Here is a 25742-nt window from a genome sequence, read left to right as displayed (position 1 = left end):
TTTTCCTTTCTCTGGAAAAGATTTTGTTCTACGTTAATACCCTTTAAGTATTTGAACGTCTGAATCATATCTCCCCTGTCTCTCCTTTCCTCTAGGGTATACATATTCAGGGCTTCCAGTCTCTCCTCATATGTCTTCTGGTGCAAGCCTCCTATCATTTTCGTCGCCCTCCTCTGGACCGCCTCAAGTCTTCTTACGTCTTTCGCCAGATACGGTCTCCAAAACTGAAGACAATACTCCAAGTGGGGCCTCACCAATGACCTGTACAGGGGCATCAACACCTTCTTTCTTCTACTGACTACGCCTCTCTTTATACAGCCCAGAATCCTTCTGGCAGCAGCCACTGCCTTGTCACACTGTTTTTTCGCCTTTAGATCTTCGGACACTATCACAGTAGTTTCTCTAGTGACAATCAATGGAGGGGAAAAAATGAATGAAGAAAACCAATATAAAGGTGGGAATAATATCACAGTATCTGCAGAAAATATTGTAAGAGCAATTCTCAAATGTTGAAAATAATATTATAATCCAAAACAAGATCCAACACAGTTCATGTTACAGAAAAAGAGCCCAAACGTATCATTCAGTTTTTACATATACATACTTTCCCTTTGCTTTAAGGGTTTTGTCTTTTTGTAATTTGCACCAAATCAAACTGAATGGTAGCAGAATATAAATGCTCGAATTGAATTGATAACAGTGCCTTCCTCAGGAATCCTGTTTGTATCACACTCACTCACTTGTAAAGTACCCATGGCCATGTCTGTTTTATCATTCCTTCTGTGAGTAATTCCCTAATCCCTAATTGTCCTGTTTGCCTGTTTTAATTAGATTGTAAGCTCTATTGAACAGGGATCGTCTCTTACATGTTGATGTACAGCACGGCATACGTCTAGCAGCACTACAGAAATAAGTAGTATTACGATCTGAACACACACATTTGAGACAAACAGTACATATCGACGCTTATCACAGCATGTTAGTTTCTCAATATCGATAAATGTCGATATGTACTGTTTGTCTCAAACAGGAGTCCCATTTGTAACACAATCTGAACACACATAAGGAAGGCACTCTTTTGCCTAAACACAGACCATGTTCAATCCTGGTCTGGATTAAAATATTTTTCACATTTAAGAATTGCTTTTATAACAAAAACTTCATCATCTTGTCCTGATACTGTGGTGGTATTGTTCCATTTGTTTCTTTAAAAAAAAAAACCCCAACAACATTGGGGACCCGAAATCTCAGGCAGCCTGGTCAATATCTAGGTACCACAGTAACTTGGCACCCACAGTCTGTCAATCCCTATGTGCAAGTGTCTGCATGATTTTATACATCAGAGCTGCATTTCAATTAAAAATTTTATTTAAATCTGTTTTATTAATAATTCAATGAAAGATCACAAAACAAGAAATATAAGCAAATATAAGCATAGAACAGACAAAAATGGACTTGGATCTTCGGCTGTAAAAGCGATCTGCCTTTTTGTTCACTGTTGAGGCCATGAGGTCCATCCACAGGCAACCCTACCACCAAACAATGCAGTTTTCCGTTTTTCCTGGGATACTGGTGGAGGCGGGATCTAGCTGTATGAGGAAGAAGATATCGTCTGCTATGTTAGGTGTTCATCCATTTCGAAGCTGCTGTTACCTAGAGAGCTCATGAAGAGGACTGATCAAGGGGTAGAAAGGCCTGAGATGTCCATCCCTATCGATTTTAAGCAAAATCAAGTGGGGGGGGGGGGGTGAAGAAAATAGAGGCTTTAAAAATTTTTTGAGAAATCCAAGATAGTCACTATGGAAGCGATTCTGTCTCAAAAACTGCCTGGAGGCAAAAATTGAAAAACAAAAAAATGTGTAGCGGTGAGGACTCAGAAACCTCCAAAATCACAAAATTCAGACCCCTCTGATTTTCCCCATAGGCCTTACTTACTGTGCCATGTGGAGCCTGTCTGTGTCAGCTCAGAGCCTACAGCTGGGAAGCTGGAGAAGACTGTGCCTCAAATTCTACACAGAAAGTGTGATCTTCTGGTTGTCAGTCTGGCTGGACACAGAGCCAGAGCAACAAAAAAGGAAGGAGGGGTCCAACCTTGTCTGCAGAAAAAAACCAACCAGGAACAAACAAAAACCAACTGCAGATGTGTACAAGATGCAGGCAGAATTTATTGTGACAAATATAAATTTATAAAAACCTTTTTACCAAACAAGGGACACAGAGCCAAACAGCCTGTGCTCAAGCTCCTGATAAATCAGGGATGCGAGCAAGCTACTGAGGGATGAACCACGAGCCTCAAAAATATTAAAGTAGGCTAGCTAGACAGGTGTCCTTGAGGGCTGTCCAGCTGTCCAGCTATTCCGTCATATGAGTCTGCATCTTCTCATCAAGTAGGAACTTTTGGGCATGAAAGCCTTGAACTTCAGATGTGAAAAACCCTCTAAAATAATTTTAAATACAGCAGGGCTGATCAGAAAGACACCTTCTCAACTTGCATGCAAAAGGGAAAACTTGAGGCAGAGTCAAAAAATGTGCAACATCCTTCTGCAGCAACTTGCGGGTTCAGGGATAAAACCCTACCGTTCAGGACTACTAGATACATTGCACTAGAATTTATTTTTATTATTGTCTGTGGGATGGCAGCCGAACACTCTATCCTTCCTAACATGTCTATTTAATCTCAATATTTCTTGATCCCTTATTTCTCGTTTCCTAGAGGCATAAACTATAATCTCCAGCTATATTCTCCCCTCAAAGCACAGCTAGGCTTAATTCTATAAAGGATGCTTAGTGGTTGATTGTCAACCACACGAACCGGCACCCACAAGTTTGGAAAACATGGAAACTTTCACTGTTTCCCAATAGTTGTTAGTTGATCTGCATGGCCAGCATAATGAAATTTTAAAGTCTTCTCATTTGTTAAGTATGTAATCCCTAAATCGTTGGTCCTAATAACAGGAATTGGAAATCTCCTTTTGTAAAGGAACCCAGTCCATCCTAAGCCACTGCATGGCATAATCAGAAACTCCATAAGGGCCAATGTGAGTAGTTTTAAGTTTTCAAGTTTATTTAAATTCTTTGATTTACTCACATACTCCAAATCCAATGCGATTTACATAAGTTAAGCATTAGGTTAAAATAAAAACACACAAACATAACAATTAATACTAATTATAATAATACATTTAGGGAAATCAGGACTGACAACAGTTGGCTTAAATACAATTCTAAAAATAAGGAAGGTCTCATGACATAAAAGGTCGGTGAACAAAAACCTGCTTAATTTTACTAGATCGTCTTCCTAGTCTATTGTAACTTAGAATAAATCCATTAAAAAGCATCCTTAAATAACCAACTCTTTAGGAGACTTTTAAACTTGCTCAGTAATTTTCCTCTCTTATATTAAGTGGAAGTGAGTTCCAAATTTGAGGGGCTGTAACAGAAAAGATCATATCTCTCCTAGAATATATAATTTTTAATGAAGGAACTACCAGTAAAGATTTATCTTCCAATCTTAAAGATTTTATGGGGGCATACGGTATTAGATATCTTTCTAAGAATGTAGGGGCTTTGTTTATAAGTATTTTATGTGTAAGTAATGCTATTTTGTACGTGATTCTGTAGTTTACTGGTAACCAATGTTTTTCCTTTAGAAGTGGTGTTACATGATCAAATTTTTTCTTTTTCGTAATTATTTTTATTGCAGTGTTTTGCAGAATTTGTAATCTGCATATTTCTTTTTGATATGACTAATGAGTGTATTAATATATTTAATGATGATTCATCAAGGAAAGCAGATAATGATCTGATCAGTCTTAACCTATAGAAGTAGGTTCTTACAAGTGCACTGATTGGCTCTAGAAATCAACAAACAGTCAATTCTAGATTGTGTATTATGAGCTTGAGACAAATGAGTATAATCTTTTTCTGAAAGATGGAACACAAGATCAAGAAAATTACAGAATAGGGATATGCCCTTAGTATAGTTAACAGACTCAAGTGGTTTAGGATTAGATCTAATGTTGGATCATGGGCTAAATTAAAGTCACCACTCACTATCAGAGGATCTGTTACATATACCAGTAAGGTATCCAGCAGCTTTCTGAAAAATTTAGCACTATAATTGTACATAAAACTAAAGGTTGTCTATCAAGAATACTTTTCGCTATAACAAAACATCCCTCGGGGTCATGAATGACAGAATGAATTTGCTTACAAATGGCCTTTACTAAATAATATCAATACTCCAGCCTTACGTTGACACGCCAGAGATTCTATCAAGTTACCCACCCACCACTTCTAAAATTTAGCATGCTCTACAGATGACAAACGGATCTCTTATAGTAAATCAATGCCTGTTTTTTGCCTATGTAACAACTGTAAAGTATTTTGTATCTTTATCAGAGATGCAACTCCATCAACATTCCAAGAACATATCTTAAGAGGATGCATTTTTCCAATAAAATTTGTACACAAAAAAGTTAAGACACTGATGGACTGAAGTAATATAAAGAGGCTGTCCTATCCTACAGTCTACTAAGCATAATACAAAACATATATCCTCTCTCTCCCCTCACATTCAAGCTGTAGAAAGAAAACGAAACAAACTAAGAGCGGCAGATGATCGCAAATATCGGCTACATTCAAACCATAACCTACTTAAACCACATAACCCCCATTGACATCCTCTCACCCAACCCTCTCAATCCCTTAACAACAATAGCATCCTCATACGGGACTCAGGTCACTAGTGTGTTCCACCTCCCAACACAAGCTTTTAAAGAAAAGCTCTTATCAAGTAACAGTGTTTGTACAGCTTCAGCTTAAAACTGCAGCGATACGTGAAAAGAGTAAGTCAACTTGTTGAAAAGAACAACTCCTCACTTCATACAAAAGGAGAACATCTGATAATGGACTACTTCCAAGAGAAGAAATATAATTTTCAAGTAAATGGGGTAAACAAAAATAGCAGTGCATCTGTATCAAATATAATCAAATGCCACATTAACTTTGTATATAACGATACACTGCTGGATTCCAATATGGAAATAGAAAGCCAAGGATAGCAATCTGGAGAAATCAAATAGGAGGCATGCTAATAGCAGGCCTCAATCTGGTGCATGAAGATGGTATGTGGTGTAATAATTGTTCATCTCCCAATCAGGTGATAACAAGCAGGCACAGCATATTATTATAACGGCCATGAGCAAAATGGCAGGGCTGCACTCAGTCCAATGCTAAAGATGAATAGGTCTGTGTCCACTGGAATCTACCAAAATAGTAAAGAAGCCTTAATTATGTTAATGAATAAGAAGTATAAGATGTTTCAGCCCTAGGTCAAGTCATACTACAGAGAGTGAAACATTCCTTTTTCTTTTCCTCTGGATGTGCATGTAACCAGGACCAAGCTCTGCTCATGTGTACATATCTGAATGGCCATCCTGGTCAGGTCCAGCCTCACCTGGGCTGCGCAGAGTAGAGGTATAACTGCACTATGCACTAATATTTTAGAAAGGAAACTTCTTTGGAGCATTTTTTTACCTTGATAGTCCATCTCTGTGCACTATGAAGACATACTCGCACTTCTCTGCAGGACAGACCCTTCACTGCTCTCTCCCCATGCATGGAAGGTTAGAGATTGCCATGAATATCTTCTATTTATAACCAGAAGCTGTGTGAGCTAATTATTCTGTTTGCACCATATTAAAGGTATCTATATTTCCTTGGTGAATGTGTGTGTTATTTAAGCACAATTGTCATTCAAAAATACAAAAAAAACCTCACAAGGTACAATTTAGTTAAGATGCCAAAAGCAACCCGTTTTCTCCAACTGCATTGTGTATATTCTGCTTTGATTTAAAGGTGTGTACATCATCCTAAACTAGTGCAGTATACAACAAATTATGGAAGGTTGCATATCTTAGAAATTACAGATGTTATGGGCCAGGGAACTAACAGTACTGCAGGCCTTTACCTAGGTCAGGGGTAGGCAATTCCAGTCCTTGAGAGCCGGAGCCAGCTCAGGTTTTCAGGATATCCACAATGAATATGTACAAGATGGATTTGCATGCACTGTCTCCTTGAGATGCAAATATATCTCATGCATATTTATTGGTTTACCACTTATTAAAGCTTTCAGTTCCGGTTTGGCCTTGGGTGGAGAGAGATCGTGGTTTGGAATGCTCCCAACGGTGTGAGGCTTACATACATGGTATAATGAATGAGAAGAATACAGAATCTAATTGAAGCTGGGAACTATTCAGCCCCTGACGACGACGACGGGCGAAACACAGTCTTGTGTTGGGCACAGTGGTTCAATTGTGAAGAGCATTGTTGGAGTAACAATTTAATGAATAAATAACCGAGGATAAAGAACAGTTTGTAAAGTATTTGAAGACATTAAAACTCAGTATATGGACAATGATGAAAGTTTGACATGGACTTTTATTGGAGGGGAAGGGTTCACATTTATTTATTAGATATATTTATTAGAAATATTTATGTGATTAATTATGTGCTAGTGAGGTTCATAGAAATTTGTGATAGGTGTGGGTGAAATTACACTTGAGAAATAAATTTTAACTGGTTAAATGTGTTGCAATTGTTAAGATGCTCTCTATGTTTTATAAAATGATGCATATTTATTGTGGATATCCTGAAAACCTGACCTGGCTCCGGCTCTCGAGGACCGGAATTGCCTACTCCTGACCTAGGTCAACAAACATTGCTACCTGGGCTGAACAGGACAAAGGATGCTGCAGGAAGCAAGCATTTATACATATACAGAGATATATACTAAGACATCAGAACTGCCGCACTGGGACATACCAGAAGTCCATCAAGCCCAGTATCCTGTTTCTAACAGTGGCCAACCCAGGTAACAAGTACCTGGCAAGATTTCAAGAGTAAAACAGATTTTATGCTGCTTATCCTAGAAATAAGCAGTGGTTTTCCCCAAATCCATCTTAATAATAGCTTATAGACTTCTGTTTTAGGAAATTATCCAAACCTTTTTTACACACTGCTAAGCGTGTAGATTTTTTTGGGACTGAGATTGTTCTAACCTTTGCTTTTATGTTTGCTGTATTGCTTCTGAAAAATTATAAAAAATTAAAATTAAACACTGCTAAGCTAACTGCTTTCACCACACTCTGGCAACAAATTCCAAAGTTTAATTACATTGAGTGAAGAAATATTTTCTCTAGTTTGTTTTAAATCTACTACTTAGTAGCCTCATTACATGGCCTCTAGTCCTAGCATTTTTGGAATGAGTAAACAATTCATATCTACCTGTTCCACCCCACTCAATATTTTACAGAATTTTATCATATCTCCTCTAAACTGTCTCTTCTTTAGGCTGAAGAGCCCTAGGCGCTTTAGCCTCTCCTCATTGGGAAGTCATCCCATCCTTTTTATCATGTTTGTTACTCTTCTTTGTACCTTTTCTAATTCCACTACAGTACTCCCCCGATATTCGCAGGGGTTCCATTTCAGGAACCCCAACGAATCTTGAAAAACCGTGAATACGGTTTTCAGCGGGGGAGACAGGAGAGGGCAGCCGGAGCACCGGCGAGTGAAGGAAATCACTCGCGGTATGCTCCGAATGCCTCTTCCTGCATTAAAGTTGGGCCTCACCAATCAGAAGCTGCTTTGACACGCAGCTCCTGATTGGCGAGACCCGACTTTAGTGCAGGAAGAGGCGGCCGGAGCATACCGCGAGTGATTTCCTTCACTCGCCAGCGCTCCGGCTGCTCTCTCCTGCCGCCCTCTCTTCCCAATCATTCGCGGTCGGAAAATACCACGAATGACTGGGACCACGAATCACTGACTGCGAATGACGGGGGAGCACTGTATATCTTTTTTGAGATGCGGTGACAAGAATTGCACATAGTATTCTAAATGCAGTGGCGCAATACAAAGTCATTACACTTCCCCTCCGTATTCACGGTGGTTAGGAGCAGAGCTGGTCTGCGAATATTAAAAAACCGCGAATAATATTCGGGCCGGTTCTGCCCCTCTTTCCCCGGCTATTTTATGCCCTGAAAGCCCCCCCCCCCCCCTTTTAAGCCTTACCTGGTGGTCTAGCGGGTTTTCAGGCAGGAACGATCTTCCCACGCTCCTGCCCCATGCAGATCGCTCACAGGAAATGGCTGCCTTGAGCGCCCGTAGACTCTCGAGCCATTTCCTGTGAGCGATCTGCACGGGGCAGGAGTGTGGGAAGATCGCTCCTGCCCTGAAAATCCGCTAGACCACCAGGTAAGGCTTAAGGAGGAGCTAACAGGGCTTAAAATAGCCCGAAAAAAGAAAAAAGGAATTTTAGGTTTAAAATCGCGAATAAGTGAATCCGTAGATACGGAAACTGCGAATATGGAGGGGGAAGTGTATAACATTCTCATCTTTGTTTTCCATTCCTTTCCTGAAAACGCCTAATATTCTATTTGCTTTCTTAGCTGCCGCTGCACACTGAGCTGAGGGTTTCAATGTATCCTCAATGATGAAGCCTAGATCCTTTTCCTAGGCGGTAACTCCTAATGTGGAACCCTACATTACGTAGCCATAGCTCAGGTTCTTTTTTTCCCTATGTGCATCACTTTGCACCTGCTCACATTAAATGCCATCTACAGTCCTTATTGTATAGGATTTCCTTGCAGAAGTTCCAGAGAATACAGAAGAATGTACTATCTCTTCCTTATCACTCCCTTGTGAGACTGTTGCAATAGTGCTGCTTTCATGACAGGAATACCCTCATTCCTATGCAAGAGTATACTGAAGATGATCTAAATCTCTCACATGTACTGCAAATAATCACTTCAACACTTGTATTATTACAAACAGACCCTCCTCTGATGGTCAATATAGGCCATGCATTATTGTTGAACCTGTCCCCTTTGTGTAAAATCTGCCTGCATTCTACCCAGCAGTCAGCTTTCAGATAGAGAATGATGCCGGGAACTCATTTTCCCATCCCGGCGAGTTCTTTTCTTGTTCCTGCCCCATTCCTGCAAACTCTGTCCTCATGTGCACAAGCCTCAAACACTTTAAAATCATAAGTGTTGGAGGCTTGTGCAGTTAAGGCAGAGCTTACAGGAATGGGCAGGGACAGTGACAGCAACAAAACTCGTGGGGACGGACAAGGAAATTGAGTTCCTGCAGGGAAGGGGACAAATTTGTTCCTGTGTCATTCTCTACTTTCAGATACTTGGGTCATATTATTTTATGCACAATGATTTGAATAGTATTTGATTTGCTGTATATTTTAATTTTTTTTTCCTTCTGTAGCTATTATTGGAGTGGAGCAGCAGCCTAATGGTTAGTGCAATGGTATGGGAAACAAGGGAACTGGGTTTAATTCCCATTACAGCACTTTATGACTCTGGGCAAGTCACTTAACCCTCCATTGCCCAGGTACAAAATAGGTACTTGTACATAATGTGTAAACTGCTTTGATTATAACCACAGAAAGGCGGTCTATCAAACCTCATCCCCTTTCTTATGCTATTTTCTTTATACTGTATATTGCCATGCTGCTTCTGGTGAGAGGCAGTTAATTAAGTTTAATAAAAGTATAAAATACACTATATCATTAAGATGTACTTAGAAATTATTTTAATCAGGTTGATGGCAATCAAAATAACTGGGAATACTTCTTTATCTTTGTCAGATTTTCTTGGTCTCCCATTATATTTGCTGGCATTCAAGGATCTTCTGTTGGGCTGAAAAGAAAAACAAACAAACAATCTATAGTAACAACAGATTGAAAAAAAAAAAAAAAAGAAGAAGTTAGAAAGAATTACACAGGTCAAGAACATCTGTCTGTCTGTCTGAAGGCAAAATAATTGTCCAAAAAATGGAATGGAATGCGATAACACATCATAAAACTCAGTAAAATATCAAATTAAAAAAGGACAAAATTGGACTAGACGTTCTAGAGAATTTTGCCGCCCCTGTCAAAAACAATGACCCAATGTATTTCTATAGAAGCAGGAGTCTCAGCTTCTGTAGGATAGAAAATTTAACGAATTGGCCTAAAACTTATGGGAAAAACCAATAAAAAGATACATTGAGTCCCAAAATGAGCCAAATCACATTGGGAGTCGATAAATGTCATCTTCCCCATAGCAAAGAAAAGGCATAAAAAAGTGTTACGCCTCATCCAGTGAAAATTAAACTCCGTATTGCTGCTGTACCACAAAAATACTGAGATCACTAACTCCAGAAGATCTATAGAGTATAAAAACATTTTGGTCACAGGAAATTTTCACATTACAACCAAAAAAAGCTTGGTATATGTAAACCAGACAAGGTGTTAAAAGCACAAGAAGCAGAATTACTAATAGAATTGTCAATAAAGAGAATATTCTCAAGTACCCAAATAAGCAATCAGAGATCAAGAAAATGTGGTAGAAAGATAAGATGTCCCAATTGTATTGGGTGCCAACAGCCTGATTAAAAAGAATTTCCAACAGCATTATCAGTAAATTTGAGAAAATGAGATGGTGCAAATGAGATGTACCATGAAAACCCTGACTTAGGATTGAGTTTCATTCCTGTCATGTAAGTACAAAACAAACCATTTAGAATTAATAACCCCAGAAGCAACCAAGGAAGTATCTACAAGGTACATAGACATGGTGATCTGGAGTTGGAACTTCAAGACCAAGCAATGGCGTAATAAGAGGGGGGGGGGAAGAGGTGGTCCACCTCAGGTGCAGACCATGTAGGAGTGCTCCCAGGCCATATTGCAGCAGCCTTCACAACTCGCTGCTCTGGCCCGATGCCAGCCAGAGTAGCAAGTTGTGAAGGCTGCCGCTGCCAACGATGAAAAGCAATTTTTCAGTGAGGGCGTGTGACAGAGAGAGAGAAAAAGAAAGAGGTATCCATTGGGGGGAGGGGAGAAAGAAGACCAGGGAAGGGAGAGATGCCCAACCATGGGGATGGAAGGAAGGGGGGAAGGGGAAAAAAGGATTGGAGATGCCAGACCATGAAGGAAGCGATAGAAGGAGAGGAGATTCCAGGGCATTGTGAGGGGAGGGAAAGGACAGAGACAGATGCTAGATCAGGGGTGCCCAACTTTGGCCCTTGCCAGGCAGATTTTCAGGATTTCCCAAATGAATATGCATGAGATCAATATGCATACAATGGAAGCAATGCAGGCAAATAGATCTCATGCAAATTCACTGGGGAAATCCTGAAAACCCATATGGATTACGGCCCTCGAGGGCCAGAGTTGGACACCCCTGTGATAGACGGTGGGGTAGGGTAGAGAATGGGGTGAAGCTGAAATTAATCATTTATAAAGGAGAGAAGGGGCACAGGATAAATGGACGGGGCAGATGCTGGATGGAAATAAGAGTGAAGAAAAGATGAGGAAGCAGAAATCAGAGATGACAAAATGTAGAAAAGATTTTTTTTTGTTGCTTTAACAACCCTGGTTCCCAACCCTGTCCTGGGGGACCCCCCAGCCAGTCAGGTTTTCAAGATAACCCTAATGAATATGCATATAACTTACATAAATAGAAAGAGCTTTACTTTAATATAAATAAATTACTATTGCCACTATCCCAAATAAAGTGATATTATAAATCCCGCTGACTTTTTTATAGTGGTAAACCAGCAACATTAGGGATTATGGCTTCCACTGGTTGGGAATCTAAATCAGGACTGTCACAGGAGAGAAATAATGCTTTAATGAGAGGGAATAGATTATCTGGATTCACTGATCATCAAATTCATAATGAATTGGATTGGCAAAGGATAGAAAAATTAAATAAATATTTAATTTGGACCGAATTACATTCAGCTACACTCCTTGAGTACTGCAATTTGATGAGGGTCCCGCGGGGACTCAGAATTAATAAGGAACCCCGGTTTCTTGATTAAATTGATTATGTACAACGTTGGAAACAAGTATTAACACGCTGTTCTTTAGATTTAAAGTTATTAACAACAGACGTATTGAATGAACAAATTAATGAAGCGCATGATGAATTAAAAGGAAATTAGAACAGATGAACATCACTGATGAATTGGAACAATTTGATTCACAATTAATAGCATATAATTTGAATATGGATAAATACAAGAGTGATTTAAAGAAACAGAAGATTCAAAAATTGAAACAGAAGATTCAAAAATTTAAACAGAATGAATTTGATTATACTAAGGGTTACATATACACGTGGATGAGGAAAATTATAAATCTCGTAGGACTCCACATAGTGGAAAACCAGTAACATATTAATTCATCAAGCGCATCTTCAACAGAAGAGCTACAAAGTAGTGATAGTTCCAACAGTAATGAACCAGGTAGTAAATTAGCCGCGGGTACAACCCATACAGGGAGGAATACAAGGAGTCAAAACGCAGCATCAAGCCATGAGCTGATTAATTTATCATCTAGGAATTTGTCTGAATCTGAAATGTCTGTTCTCCAATATGTCCAAAAAGCACAGTTACTTACCGTAACAGGTGTTATCCAGGGACAGCAGGCATATATTCTCACATGTGGGTGACGTCATCTACGGAGCCCCGATGCGGAAGCATTTTCAAGCAAACTTGATTAAAGATTTAAGTTTGCTCTGCTGCTCCACGCATGAGTGCCTTCCTGCTCCACTAGGGGGTGCATCCCCTCGTGGTCTCCAGTTCACTTAATTAGCAAAGAAGCCAACCTCGGGGAGGTGGGCTGGTTGTGAGAATATATGCCTGCTGTCCCTGGATAACACCTGTTACGGTAAGTAACTGTGCTTTATCCCAGGACAAGCAGGCATGATATTCTCACATGTGGGTGACCTCCAAGCTGACTGAAAAGGGATGGAGGGAAGTTGGCAATTTAAGCAAATAGATTTCGTAAAACCGATTGGCCGAACCGGCCATCGCTCCTGGACAGTGAGTCCAGACAGTAGTGGGAGGTGAAGGTATGAACCGAAGACCACGTGGCAGCCTTGCAGATTTCCTCAATAGGTGTGGACCTGAGGAACGCTACAGAGGCTGCCATCGCTCGGACCTTGTGTCCTGTTACTCGACCATGCAGCGTGAGACCAGCCTGAGCGTAGCAGAAGGAGATGCAGTCGGCCAACCAGTTGGACAAGGTGCGCTTGGAGACTGGGTGCCCTAACCGGTTTGAGTCGAAGGACAAAAACAATTGTGGGACTTTCCGGTGTGACTGAGTACGTTGGAGGTAGAAGGCCAACGCTCTCTTACAGTCAAGAGTATGGAGCGCCACCTCTCCGGGGTGAGAGTGGGGCTTGGGAAAAAACACAGGTAAGACAATGGACTGATTGAGGTGAAAATCAGACACTACTTTAGGCAAGAACTTTGGATGGGTGCGGAGTACCACCTTGTCGTGATGGAATACCGTGAAGGGTGGGTCCGCTACCAGAGCCTGTAACTCACTAACCCGCTGAGCGGAAGTGAGCGCAAGCAGGAAAATTACCTTCCAAGTGAGGAATTTTGGATGGCATTTGTCTAAGGGCTCAAATGGAGGTTTCATTAGTTGAGTCAGAACCACGTTGAGGTCCCAAACCACCAGAGGGGTTGGTGGGCATTCAGAAGACCCTTCATGAAGCGAGAGACTAAGGGATGGAGCGAGAGGGCTTTCCCTTCCAGGGGCTGATGAAAGGCCGCAATCGCACTGAGGTGTACTCGAATGGAGTTGGTCTTTAGGCCGGAATGAGATAATTGAAGTAAATAGTCAAGGACCAGAGGGACGGGGACCGACACCGGGTCCTGGCTGTGGGAGGAGCACCAGGTTGAGAATCTGGTCCACTTTTGGGAGTAGCAGGTTCTCGTCGAGGTCTTTCTAGAGGCCTCCAATATCTCCTTGACTGATTGAGACACGAGGAGAGCAGTCAGGGGGAGAGAAACCAAGCATTCAGATGAAGAGATTGAAGATTGGGATGTAACAGCGAACCCTGACCCTGTGATAGTAGAGAGGGAAACAGAGGCAGAGGCAGTGGATCTCTGACACTGAGTTGAAGTAGAAGGGAAAACCAAGGCTGGCGTGGCCAGCGAGGAGCAATAAGGATCAGGGTGGTCTGTACTGTTTTCAGGTGGACAAGCGTCCGCAGTATCAGAGGAAACGGCGGGAACGCGTATAGGAACCTTCCCTCTCAGTCGAGGAGGAAGGCGTCGGCCTCGAACTGGTCCGGGGAGTAGCAGAAGAGAGGCAGCTTGTGGTTGTGGGGGGATGCGAATAGATCTATTTGAGGTGTCCCCCACTTTTCGAACACCTGTCGTAGGATCTGAGAGTGCAGTGACCACTCGTGTGGCTGGAGGAGGCGGCTGAGTCTGTCCGCCAGACAGTTTTGTTCTCCTTGTATGTACACCGCTCGAAGGAAGGTGTTGTTGGAGATTGCCCATTTCCAGTGGCGCAGGGCTTCCCGGCAAAGGGACCAAGACCCTGTTCCCCCTTGTTTGTTTACGTAGTACATTGCTACCTGGTTGTCGGTTCGGATGAGAACCACTCGGTCGTGGAGCAGATGTTGAAAAGCTACAGCTGCGAGATAGATGGCCCGAAGCTCTAGCACGTTGATGTGGCAGCGACGGTCTTCTGCTGACCACATCCCTTGAGTGCGTAGGCCGTCCAGATGGGCTCCCCAAGCGTACTCCGACGAGTCCGTGGTGAGTATCTTGCTGTGGGGTGGGGTGAGGAAGAGCAAACCTTTAGAAAGATTTGAAGAGTCGGCCCACCAGCGGAGTGATCGTTGCAAAGAAGGCGTCACTGTCACGGGGCGGTCGATCGGGTCCCGGTCTTGATGCCATTGAGAGGCCAGGGTCCATTGAGGAATTCTCAGATGGAGGCGGGCGAAGGGTGTGACGTGGACGGTGGAGGCCATGTGGCCCAGAAGAGTCATCATCTGCCGAGCTGATACCGAGGTCAGCAGGGAAAACCTTCGACTCAGGCGTACTAACGCCTCTAGATGCGGAGGGGGGAGGAAGGAACGGAGGCGAACCGTGTCCAGCGTGGCCCCGATGAACTGTAGGGACTGGGAGGGGCGTAGTTGGGATTTTGGGAAGTTTATCTCGAACCCCAGACTTTGTAGGTAGGTAATAGTCTGTTGGGTCGCTGAGATAACCGCTTCCCTGGACGGGGCTTTGGCTTTGATCAGCCAGTCGTCCAGGTAGGGGAATATCTGGAGGCCCTGGGAGCGTAAGGTTGCTGCGACCACCACGAGGCACTTGGTGAAGACCCGAGGTGACGATGCTAGGCCGAAGGGAAGGACACGGTATTGTAGGTGCCAGTCCCCTACCTGAAAACGCAAGAACTTGCAGTGAGCGGGGTGCACTGGGACATGTGTGTACGCCTCCTTCAGATCGAGGGAGCAGAGCCAGTCGCCCTCGTCGATCAGGGGGTAGAGGGTCAGTAGGGAAAGCATCCGAAATTTTTCTCGTATCAGAAATTTGTTGAGGCGTCTCAAGTCTAGTATTGGGCGTAAGCCTCCCGTTTTTTTCGGTACCAGGAACTAACGGGAGTAGAAGCCCTTCCCCCGTTGGTCGGGGAGAACCTCCTCCACTGCTCTCAGGCGAAGCAGGTCTCGAGCTTCGGAGAGGAGTAGGGGTAGCTGCGTCCGGTTGGGAGGGCAATTCCTTGGGGGGTTTTCCGGAGGAATGGTCCGAAAGTTGAGAAAGTATCCTGATGAGATCACGCCAAGGACCCATGCGTCCGACGTGACTTGTTCCCAGCGAGGGTAAAAGGCTTTGAGGCGACCCCCGATGGGAAGGAGGCCTGGGACTATGGCGGAGGGGGCCCGCCCCCTTCCGCGTATCCTGTCAAAAGGACGGGGATGGTTTGGTAGTCGCAGGCGGTTGGGACTTGGGCATGGCCCGATGGTGGGCTTGCGGATGCCTGGGTGGAGGCCGCGAGAAGGCAGGAGTGGATTTTTGTGGGTAGCGGCGCGGAGGGGCCCTATACGGCCTGGACGCGGGCGGTTTGGGCTTTTGTCGGACGAGGGAGGCAAACGAGCGTTCGTGTTCGGAGAGGCGTTTTGTAGCCGCCTCGATAGTGTCATCGAACAGTTCTTTTCCCACGCAGGGGAGGTTAGCCAACCGGTCCTGTAAGTTGGGGTCCATGTCGACCAGGCGTAGCCAAGCTAGTTGGCACATGGCGATAGCAAACGCTGCCTCTCTGGAGGAGAGTTCGAAGCCATCGTAGGCCGCGTGGAATAGATGGAGGCGTAGATTGGAGAGGGATTCCAAAAGCAGGCTAAAGGCTCCTTGGCGGGAGGCCGGTAGGTCAGTCTCAAAGGCTCTCAGTAGTCCAATGAGGTGTTTGAGGTAGGATGTGAAGGTGAAAGTGTAGCTTTGCACCCTAGAGGCCATCATCGCATTTTGATATAGTCTTCTGCCGAACTTGTCTAGGGTCCGCCGCTGAGACCCGGGAGGGGTGAGCCTTTTTTAAGGAGGATTCTACTAACAGCGACTGGTGGGAGAGCTGTGGTTGTTCAAATCCCGGAAAGGGTACTGTACGGTACTTGGCCTCCATTTTGGAGGGCACGGCTGTGACCATATAGGGGGTCTCCAGATTCCTGAAGAGAGCCTGTTGGAGTATCGGGTTAGGCGGTAAGCGAAGGGACTCTCTGGTTAGTGATGGCATATCCAGTTCCGCTAGGTACTCTTTAGAGTATCTGGAGTCGGACTGGAGGTCTAAATTCAAAGCGTGGCCCATGTCCTGGACAAAGCATGAGAAGGATGGTCGGGATGTTCCCGAGGCCCCGTGGGGGGTCGGTGAACGAGACCTCCGTCGGGTGGAGAAGGAAGGGGAGGCTTCCCTCGAGTAGCGAGGTTCCTGTTCCGATCCAAGCTCCGAGACTGGGGAAGTACTGTGAAAGTGTTCCGGGGTCGTGGATCTCCGACGTCTCGAGGAGCCCCTCGGAGACGATGCCGGGGTTCGGGGTACCGATCGATGTCGAATCGGTGACCTCGACCCGGACTCCCTTGGTGAAAGCCCGAAACCTCGGATCGGAGCCCCGGACCGAGGGGGAGTTCGGAGGATACGTGGGTTGGAGAGTGATAACTCTGCCACCTTCAGCGGTCCCGTACGAGGTATAGGTGAACGGCCTCGTAGAGTGGGGGCGGTTCGAGGTTTCTGTTGGTTTAGCCTGACGTTTTGCCCTGTGGCGGTCTGTGGAGGGAGAGCGCCTCGGGTGCCTCGGCGAGGAGTCCGAGGAGGATGAGATGCGGCGAAGTTTGCGCACTTTCCCACGAGGTGGCTCGATGCGAGGCTCAGGCTGGCCTGGCACATGCGGGGTCGAGGTCGAGGCAGAGGCCGGTTGTAGATGGGCCATTGCAGCGGACAGCTCCGACGAGATCATTGCTCGGAGTAAGTCCTGGAAGACAAGCACGGACAGCATCGAAGGCATGTCCCCTGCCTCGGTGCACTCCACCGGGGGCGACCTCGTATCAGAGTATTCCCGTGTGGTGGAGGCACGGCCCGAAGGCTTGGAGGGCTTCGTCGGGGCTGTAAGCATGGGACTTCCGCCATGCGTCGCCGGTGTCCCCGAGGTTGGTTTCTTCGCTGGTACAGAACCTGAAGAGGGAAGAGGGGACTTACCCGGAGCCGAGGCTTTCTATTGTCCCGAGGATTTCGGAGTCGAGTCTCGAGGCGATGCCGAGGTATTCGGGGCCGAGGTCAAGGCCGGGGCCGACCTCGAGGCCGAGGTAGAAGGTTGGTCTGGGGCGAAAAGATCCGCCAGCGGGCTTTCCTTCAACGGAGGGCCCGGTTCTGGAAAGTAGCGCACTGGGGACAGGGGTCGGTTGGATAAGCGGCCCCCAGGCAGAGGATGCACCGGCGATGCGGGTCTGTGATGGAAAGAAGCCGCTCGCACCGGGTGCACTTTTTAAAGCCGGTCAAAGGCCGGGACATAGAATCGAAAGTGGCCGCGGCTCGAGTAGCCACGCGGCCACGGGGACCCGGAAGCCTCCGGGTCGGTCAAACGAAGCAGGAATCAAGTTGAAGAAGAAAAAATTTCGCGCACAGTGACTTAAACGATGAAAAACAAAAAAAATCGCGGTGCTAGAAGGCAGTTGGGGCAAAGCCTGAAAAAACACGACTTCTAGGCTCAGCGGAAAATTTTGAACTGGAGACCACGAGGGGTTGCACCCCCTAGTGGAGCAGGAAGGCACGCATGCGTGGAGCAGCAGAGCAAACTTAAATCTTCAATCAAGTTTGCTTGAAAATGCTTCCGCATCGGGGCTCCGTAGATGACGTCACCCACATGTGAGAATATCATGCCTGCTTGTCCTGGGATAATAGTAGTTAGATGAAATTCAAATACAATAGGGTAAATGCATTTATACATACACTCAGATATGTGTAATCCGACCAAGAGCCGTGGCTCCTATAGCCGAACCCACCGTCCCATCACTGTGTATGACTATAATGCTAGTGATATTGGGGTGCTTCTTAAATAATAAAGTATTTTTAAGTGGCAATAAAAGGGAAAACAATTCCTACTTAACTTAAAAGGGTGTTGGTAGGTCCCCTTTTAAGTTAAGTAGGAATTGCTTTTCCATTTATTGCAAAATACTTTTATTATTTAAGAAGCACCCCAATATCACTAGCATTATAGTCATACACAGTGATGGGACGGTGGGTTCGGCTATAGGAGCCACGGCTCTTGGTCGGATTACACATATCTGAGTGTATGTATAAATGCATTTACCCTATTGTATTTGAATTTCATCTAACTTCTATTTTGGACATTTACTCTGAGAAGTCTTGGTTCTAGTGTTATATTGTTATCGAGTTTGACATCTCAGCCCTGCATTTTTTCAGTGTTTTCCTCACCACCTACTATTTTTGACTTGTTCTCCAATATGGCCTTTCTTTTGTCCCATATTCCCCTTATGACGCTTTTTTCCACGAGAGTTAATCTATATCGATTTTTCAGAAAGTTGCGTTTAAGATATACTTTTCTCAACATAATCAGGAGCAAGTAGTAGATGATAATAGCAGGCAGGAAAAGATAACATTTATACAGAAATATAAATCCAAATCTTATTGGATGCCCCCGGGACATATTGATCCTGTAATTGAAACTTTTCAACAATTGGTGCTACAAGGACTAGATCAGATTGAGGAGGGACGAATGAATGTTTATCAAAATTTATCTAAAAAACAGGTTAAAGCTCTTTGTGGTTTAGTGTTCTTAAACCTTTTTACACCTATGGACCGGCGGGGGAAAAAATTATTTTGTGGACCAGCAAACTACTAGGACTGAAATTTAACAACCCCATTTCTGCCCCATCTCCGCGAGCTCGGTCCTCGCAAACCATCTGATCCCATCCGCACAAGCCTCAGTTATGATTTTATATTTAATGTATTTTATTAAAGTATAGAAAGAAATACTATTCTGTACAATTGTCATTTTATAAATACAAATAATACAGAGCAAGGATCAACAAAACCCCTGTCTCCCCTCCCCTTCACATATATCCCTTCTACTATCAAGAAAACAGAGTAGGGTTAAAGCTCTCAATGAAGAAGGTTATATTTTATGTTTAATGACACTTTATGTACTGCTTTCCAATAATGATAATCAAAGTAGTTTATAAGTTAATCAGAGAAATTAGGAAAGAACTACAAATCAGGGGATGGAACTCCTCTCAAATGAGGAAAGACTAGAAAGGTTAGGGCTCTTCACCTTGGAAAAGAGATGGCTGAGGGGAGATATGATTGAAGTCTACAAAATCCTGAGTGGAGTGGAACGAGTACAAATGAATTGATATTTTATTCCATTCAAAATTCCAAAGACTAGGGGACACTCAATGAAGTTACAGGGAAATACTTTTAAAACCAATAGGAGGAATTTTTTTTCACTCAGAGAACAGTTAAGCTCTGGAACACAATGCCAGAGGTTGTGGTAAGAGTGATTTAAGTAGGTGGTTTTAAAGTGGTTTCCTGGAGGAAAATCCATAATCTATTATTGAGATAGACATGGGGGAAGCCACTGCTTGCCCTGGATCGGTAGAATAGAATGTTGCTTCTATTGTATTTTTGCCAAGTACAGTGGAACCTTGGTTTACGAGCATAATTCGTTCCAGAAGCATGCTCGTAAACCAAATTGCTCGTATATCAAAGCAAGTTTCCCCATAGGAAGTAAGGGAAACTGTTTTGATTGGTTCCACCTCCTCCCCCCCGAGGCTACAGGCGCTGCTCCATTCTCCCCCCCCTTGAGGAATCCGACGCTGTTCCAAACCCCTCCCCGCGATCCGGCATCCTCCCCTCACTTGCGTTGCCCCCCCTCCACCGCGATCCTACTCACCCCCCCCCCGAGCACGTCAATGACACTTCCTTTACCCGACTTGGCACCAGTGCCGGTGCCTGAAGATCCTCCCTCTTCTGGCACGGCCTGGGCTGGGCGGTGCGTCGGAGATCCTCCCTCTTCTGGTCTGGTCTGGGCTGGCTTTGAGCATGCTCAAAGCCTTCTGGTCTCGCTCTCTCCGAGATTGAGAGCGAGACCAGAAGGCTTTGAGCATGCGCAAATGCTCAAAGCCAGTCCAGCCCAGCCCAGAGCAGAAGAGGGAGGATCTCCGACGCACCGCCCAGCCCAGGCCGCACCAGAAGAGGGAGGATCTTCGGGCACCGGCACTGATGCCAAGACAGGGTAAAGTTAGTGTCGTTGACGTGCTCGGGGGGGGAAGTAGGATCGCGGTGGAGGGGGGGCAATGCGAGCAGGGGGGATGCCGGATCGCGGGGGGGGGGGGGGGCGCTCGTACAGCGAGGCAAGCTCGGTTTACGAGGCACCAAGTTTGCAAATGTTTTGCTCATCTTGAAAAAAAATCTCAAACCAGTGCACTCGTACTAGTGTCCTGGATTGGCCACCATAAAAGCGGGCTGCTGGGCTAGATGGACTATTGGTCTGATCCAGTAAGGCTATTATGTTCTTACTGATAGAACAGGAAGTGGAAGAAAAACCCCACAAAGACAGATCACAACCAAGACTCAATCTTCCTATCCTGAGGGTCCTTCAGAGTAATTCCTCCCTCTATCGGCAGAGTAGTTTTTCTAGTGACCGTCGCCACCAAGGCGTCCACTTTTGGAAGTTTAAATTTATCCTGCTCCTCAAGAGCCATAGGATACAAGCAACACATAGCCCTTGCCACCTTGAGGTCTGACTCCAGCGTAGTCCATTGCTCAGAAATCAACTCCAGCATGGCCTCATGCATAGGAAAGGTCTTAGGCAGCCGCCTAATGCCTGCCATAAGAGGAGTGGGCACCACCGCCCCCCTCCCCCCCCTCCGCCCCCGTATCCGGCATGGAAATGTGCAGTCCATAGCTTTTGAAATAAAGGCCGTTAGTTCCTCCCTATGGAACAGGCACAATGCCGAGGGATCATCCCCTCCAGCCTCCTCCACATCCATGTCCTGCACCCCGGCTTCCCCCCCACCAGGACCGAAAAGAGGTAGAGGGATCTCCGGGTAGGCAAAGTCCTCAGCCTCGGGCACTCTACATCTCTTAGCCCCTTTATGACCAAACAATGGTTGTAAAACTGCCCCCTGGGCTAGGCCTCCCTCAGAGAACCCTCCCCCTCCATCTATATCAACTAGTGTGCCCCAAGGCTCTGACTTAGGACCTCTCCTTTTTTCAATCTATACCCACTCCTTTGATGCACTGATCTCCTCCCATGGTTTTCAGTATCACCTCTATGCCGATGACTCCTAGATTTACCTCTCCACAGATATCTCTACAGGAATCCAGGCCTGAGTCTCAGCCTGCCAGTCTGAAATTGCCTCCTGGATGTCTCACTGCCAACTAAAAAATAATATGATTAAGACTGAGCTCCTTTCCACCTAAACCCTCCTCTCATTCTCTATTTCTTCTCCTCCCTGTATTTCAGCTCACAAACTCAAGGTCTTCTTTGACTCTATTCTCTCCTTCGCTGATCAGATCCAACAAACTGCTAAAGACTGTCGCTTCTTCCTCTATAACAGGGTGCCCACACTTTTTGGGCTTGCGAGCTACTTTTAAAATGACCAAGTCAAAATGATCTACCAACAATAAAATTTTAAAAAACCAAAGCACACTGTACGCAGAGAAAATGTTAATTATCATTTATATTCTGGGGTTTTTTCAAAGAGGTCAAGGTAGATGACTTTATGCAATGTCACCTCAGTAACAACTATACAAAAATAAACAAATATACCCCCTCCCTTTTTACTAAACCAGGATAGGGGTTTTTAGCGCAGGGAGCTGCGCTGAATGCCCCGCGCTGCTCTCGAATGTTCATAGGCTACCTGCGCTAAAAAACGCTATTGCGGTTTAGTAAAAGGGGGCCATAGTGCAAAATATAGAGAGCAGATATAAATTCTCAAAACGGACACATTTTGATCACTAAATTGCAAATAAAATCATTTTTCCTACCTTTGTTGTCTGGTGATTTCATGAGTCTCTGGTTGCACTTTCTTCTTCTGACTGTGCATCCAATATTTCTTCCCTTCTTTCAGCCTCCTGCTTTCTCTCTTCCTGACCTCATTCCCTCCCCCAACTTTTTCTTCCTCTCTCCCTGCCCCCTCCCCTTTCTTTCTTTCTCCCTGCCCCCTTCTTTCTTTCTGTCTTTCTCCATGCCCCCTTTCTTTCTGTCTCCCTGTCCCCCCTTTCTTTCTTTCTTTCTGTTTCCCTTCTTTCTTTCTGTCTCCCTGCCCCCTTTCTTTCTGTCTTTCTCTCTCCATGCCCCCTTTCTTTCTGTCTCCCTGTCCCCCCTTTCTTTCTTTCTGTTTCCCTTCTTTTTGTCTCCCTGCCTGCACCCTTTCTTTCTCTCTGCCCTCCCCCAAGCCACCACCATCGGGGAACAGGCCCCCAAGCTGCCCGCCACTGAGCTGTGAGCTGTCCCTGCTTCCCCACGCGGTAAACAGAAGCACCGGGCCAACCAGCCTTCCACCCAACATCAATTCTGACGTTGGAGAGGAAGTTCCGGGCCAGCCAGGCAGCGATTGGGTGGGCCGGAACGTCCCCTCCGATGTCAGAATTGACGTCAGGGGGTGGGGGGGTGGGAGCTGGTCAGCCCGGCGCTTCTGTTTACTGCGTTGGGAAAGCAAATGTCCATGGAGAAGCAGGTAGAATGCGAAGGCAACGCAAATCTATCACAGAGCCCGGGATGGGCTCCGCGATCGACTTGCATTGCCTTCAGTATCTACTGGTAGATCGCGATCGACCTTTTGGGCACCCCTGCTCTATAATATTACCAAAATCCAACCTCTCCTCTACGAGCACACTACCAAAACCCATATCCATACTCTCATCAGCTCTTGCTTAGACAACTGCAACTAGCTTCTCTCAGATCTTCTGCACAACCATCTCTCTCCTCTTCAATCTATTCAAAATTCTGCTGCATGACATATTTCACCAGACCCACCATACTCACTTACATTACCCCTCTATTCAAGTCACTTCATTGGCTCCCCATCTACTTCCAAATACAGTTCAAACTTCTTTTACTGACTTACAAGTACATTCACTCTGCAGCTCCTCAAATCTCTCCTCATTTATCTCCCCTTGTGCTTCCCCCATGAACACTATTCATCAGGCAAGTTCCTCCTACCCTGCTCCTCCACTGCCAACTCCAGACTCCATCTCTTCTATCTTGTTGCACCATATGCCTGGAACAGAGCGTGTGGTGCAGTGGTTAAAGAAACAACCTCAGCACCCTGAGGTTGTGGGTTCAAATCCCATGCTGATCCTTGTGACCCTGGGCAAGTCATTCAATCCCCCATTATCCCAGGTACATTAGATAGAATATGAGCCTACCAGGACAGAAAGGAAAAAATGCTTGAATACTTGAATGTAAACCACTTAGGCTAAGAAGTATATAAATGCTATAAATAATGTGTGTGAAGTTCCATCTCTAGCAGTATTCAAATCCAAGCTAAAAGCCCACTTTTTTGAGGATGATTTCAACTCTTAACTTTCACTCACTGTAAGATACCTATGTCCATCTTATCATTCTATGTGCATCTTATCATTCTATGTGCAAGAAACTCCCCAACCCCTATCTGTCCAATTTGTTCTGTCTGTCCTAATTAAATTGTAAGCTCTTCTGAGTAGGGAAAGTCTAATACATGTTAAAATGTACAGTGTTGTTTATGTCTTTCAGCGCTATAGAAATGATAAATAGTAGGAGGAGGGAGTCTGAAAAACAGCATCAGAAGACAAGACTAGTGCACGAGGAGGGTATCTGAAAAGGAAAATAAGAAGAAAGATTGACACCGTAAGAGCAAAAGGGATTTCAAAAGAACACTACAGGACTGGCTCCTGTACAGACTGAGGAGGCTCAGAAAAGAGTACTGGAAGAAAGGTTGAGGCAGAAATGGAGAGAGAAGATCCAGAAAACCAAGGCAGTAAGATAAGTTATGCAGGCCAAGAAGTCAAGAGAACAAATACAGGAGAAAGATCCAAAGATTGAGTAATTGGTGGAAGAGCCCCTAACCTATGTGAAAATAGATTCATATGCTGGAATCCAGGAAAGGTAAAAATATTATTCAAGTTGAACTTGACCCATAAAGTAGAGGGCAAATAAATGAGACCATAACATGTATAAATTGCATACAATATTATGCAACAAAATTATTACCGTGCAAATACTTTTGGCAAGAATTCAGAGAAAAAAAGAAAAGGAGAAATAACTCTCACTCTTGGAAAATATGCATTGAAGGAAAAATTAAAATTACTGTGTGCAGAGGTGTCCCTATTATACTGGTATCTTAAAGGATTACACTCATCAAAGATGAGAAACATTCAGAACATCAAGCATGCTGTATTAACAGATAATGACCTTAAAAATTCATATGCTCCAATAATAACCTGAAAGTAACAGCAGAGGCAAAAATACTATTGGGATCTGACGATAGATCAAAGTAAATACTCCCGGGTGGGGGGAATCTTTTGCTCTTTGCAACGTTCTTTTTGGCACAATGGCCAGCGTTACTAGTGCATTAGAGAGGGGACGTTACAAGTCAGAACTCCAGATTTAAAGGAATAAAGTTCATTCCTATTAGGATACTGTAAATGCATAACAAAGCATTCAGAGACACTAACCCGGACAGAACCTCAATCAGGGGATGCGGAAGGGACTCGGTCCTCTACTGAGTGTGAACAGACCGGTACGGGGTGGGGGAGTGTGCACGTAGTCCACACAGAGATACCAAAACAGACGCATTTTGACCATCTTCAAACACACATTTCAGGGACCGCAGTCCGGGTCCCGTACCGTCCCCCCCCCCCCCCCCCGTAATCTGCCTTGCCCTCCCCATCTGCGGTTCGGCGCCTCTCCCTCAATCCCCAAGGTTCAAACTCCCTCCCCCAGCCTACCTTTAAACTCATGCCGGAGATCTCCCGCCACCGTCCCGCCGATTCCCCCCGGCCACATTCAGCCCTGTCGGAAACAGGAAACACGTCAGAGAGGGCGGGGTGCTGGGAAAGGGAGGGCATTGCGGCAGGAGCGCGTAGGGTTGTCTCATTCTGGGGCGCAGGGGACGTTGGAAGGAGGAGGATATTGGACTGTGGGCTTGAGGAAGAGCGGGATATACCAAACGGGGAAGGGGAGGTCGGTGGTGAATGAGCTACTACCGTATGTCAGGGCTACCATATTTGTGAAGATAAAATAAGAGAGGACACACATGACTCCGCCCCAGTCTGCCCTTCACTCATTTCCTTGGTCCACCTTTCTCTTTCTGTCTCTCTCCTTTTATTACAAACCCCCCCCCTCCTGCGAGTGCTTCTTTCTTTCTCTGTCTCTCTTGTTTTAAGTTCA

General features: G+C 44.9%; 1 protein-coding gene across 5 annotated transcripts in view; it reads right to left on the bottom strand.

The window, feature by feature from the left end:
* Nucleotides 1-25454, bottom strand: part of TAB1 (TGF-beta activated kinase 1 (MAP3K7) binding protein 1) — a 195424-nt gene extending 169970 nt beyond the window's left edge. The window contains exons 1-2 of one of the 5 annotated variants that reach the window (XR_004537960.1): nt 25301-25454; nt 9642-9710 (exon numbers count right to left, since the gene is read on the bottom strand). Coding sequence is in view for 4 of the 5 variants with exons in the window: in XM_033929487.1 (XP_033785378.1) it covers nt 9642-9710; nt 25301-25420 (189 nt within the window). In the remaining variant the exon portion in view is untranslated. The remainder of the gene's footprint in view (nt 1-9641; nt 9711-25300) is intronic. The other 4 variants (XM_033929487.1, XM_033929483.1, XM_033929485.1 and 1 more) reach the window with 4 other exon arrangements.
* Nucleotides 25455-25742: the final 288 nt, after the last annotated feature.

This window comes from Geotrypetes seraphini, chromosome 2 (assembly GCF_902459505.1).
Source record: "Geotrypetes seraphini chromosome 2, aGeoSer1.1, whole genome shotgun sequence".
In the NCBI taxonomy this organism is placed as follows: Eukaryota; Metazoa; Chordata; class Amphibia; order Gymnophiona; family Dermophiidae; genus Geotrypetes; species Geotrypetes seraphini.
The sequence above is the reverse complement of the archived record's forward strand: the minus strand, read 5'-3'. Positions and strand labels throughout refer to the sequence as shown.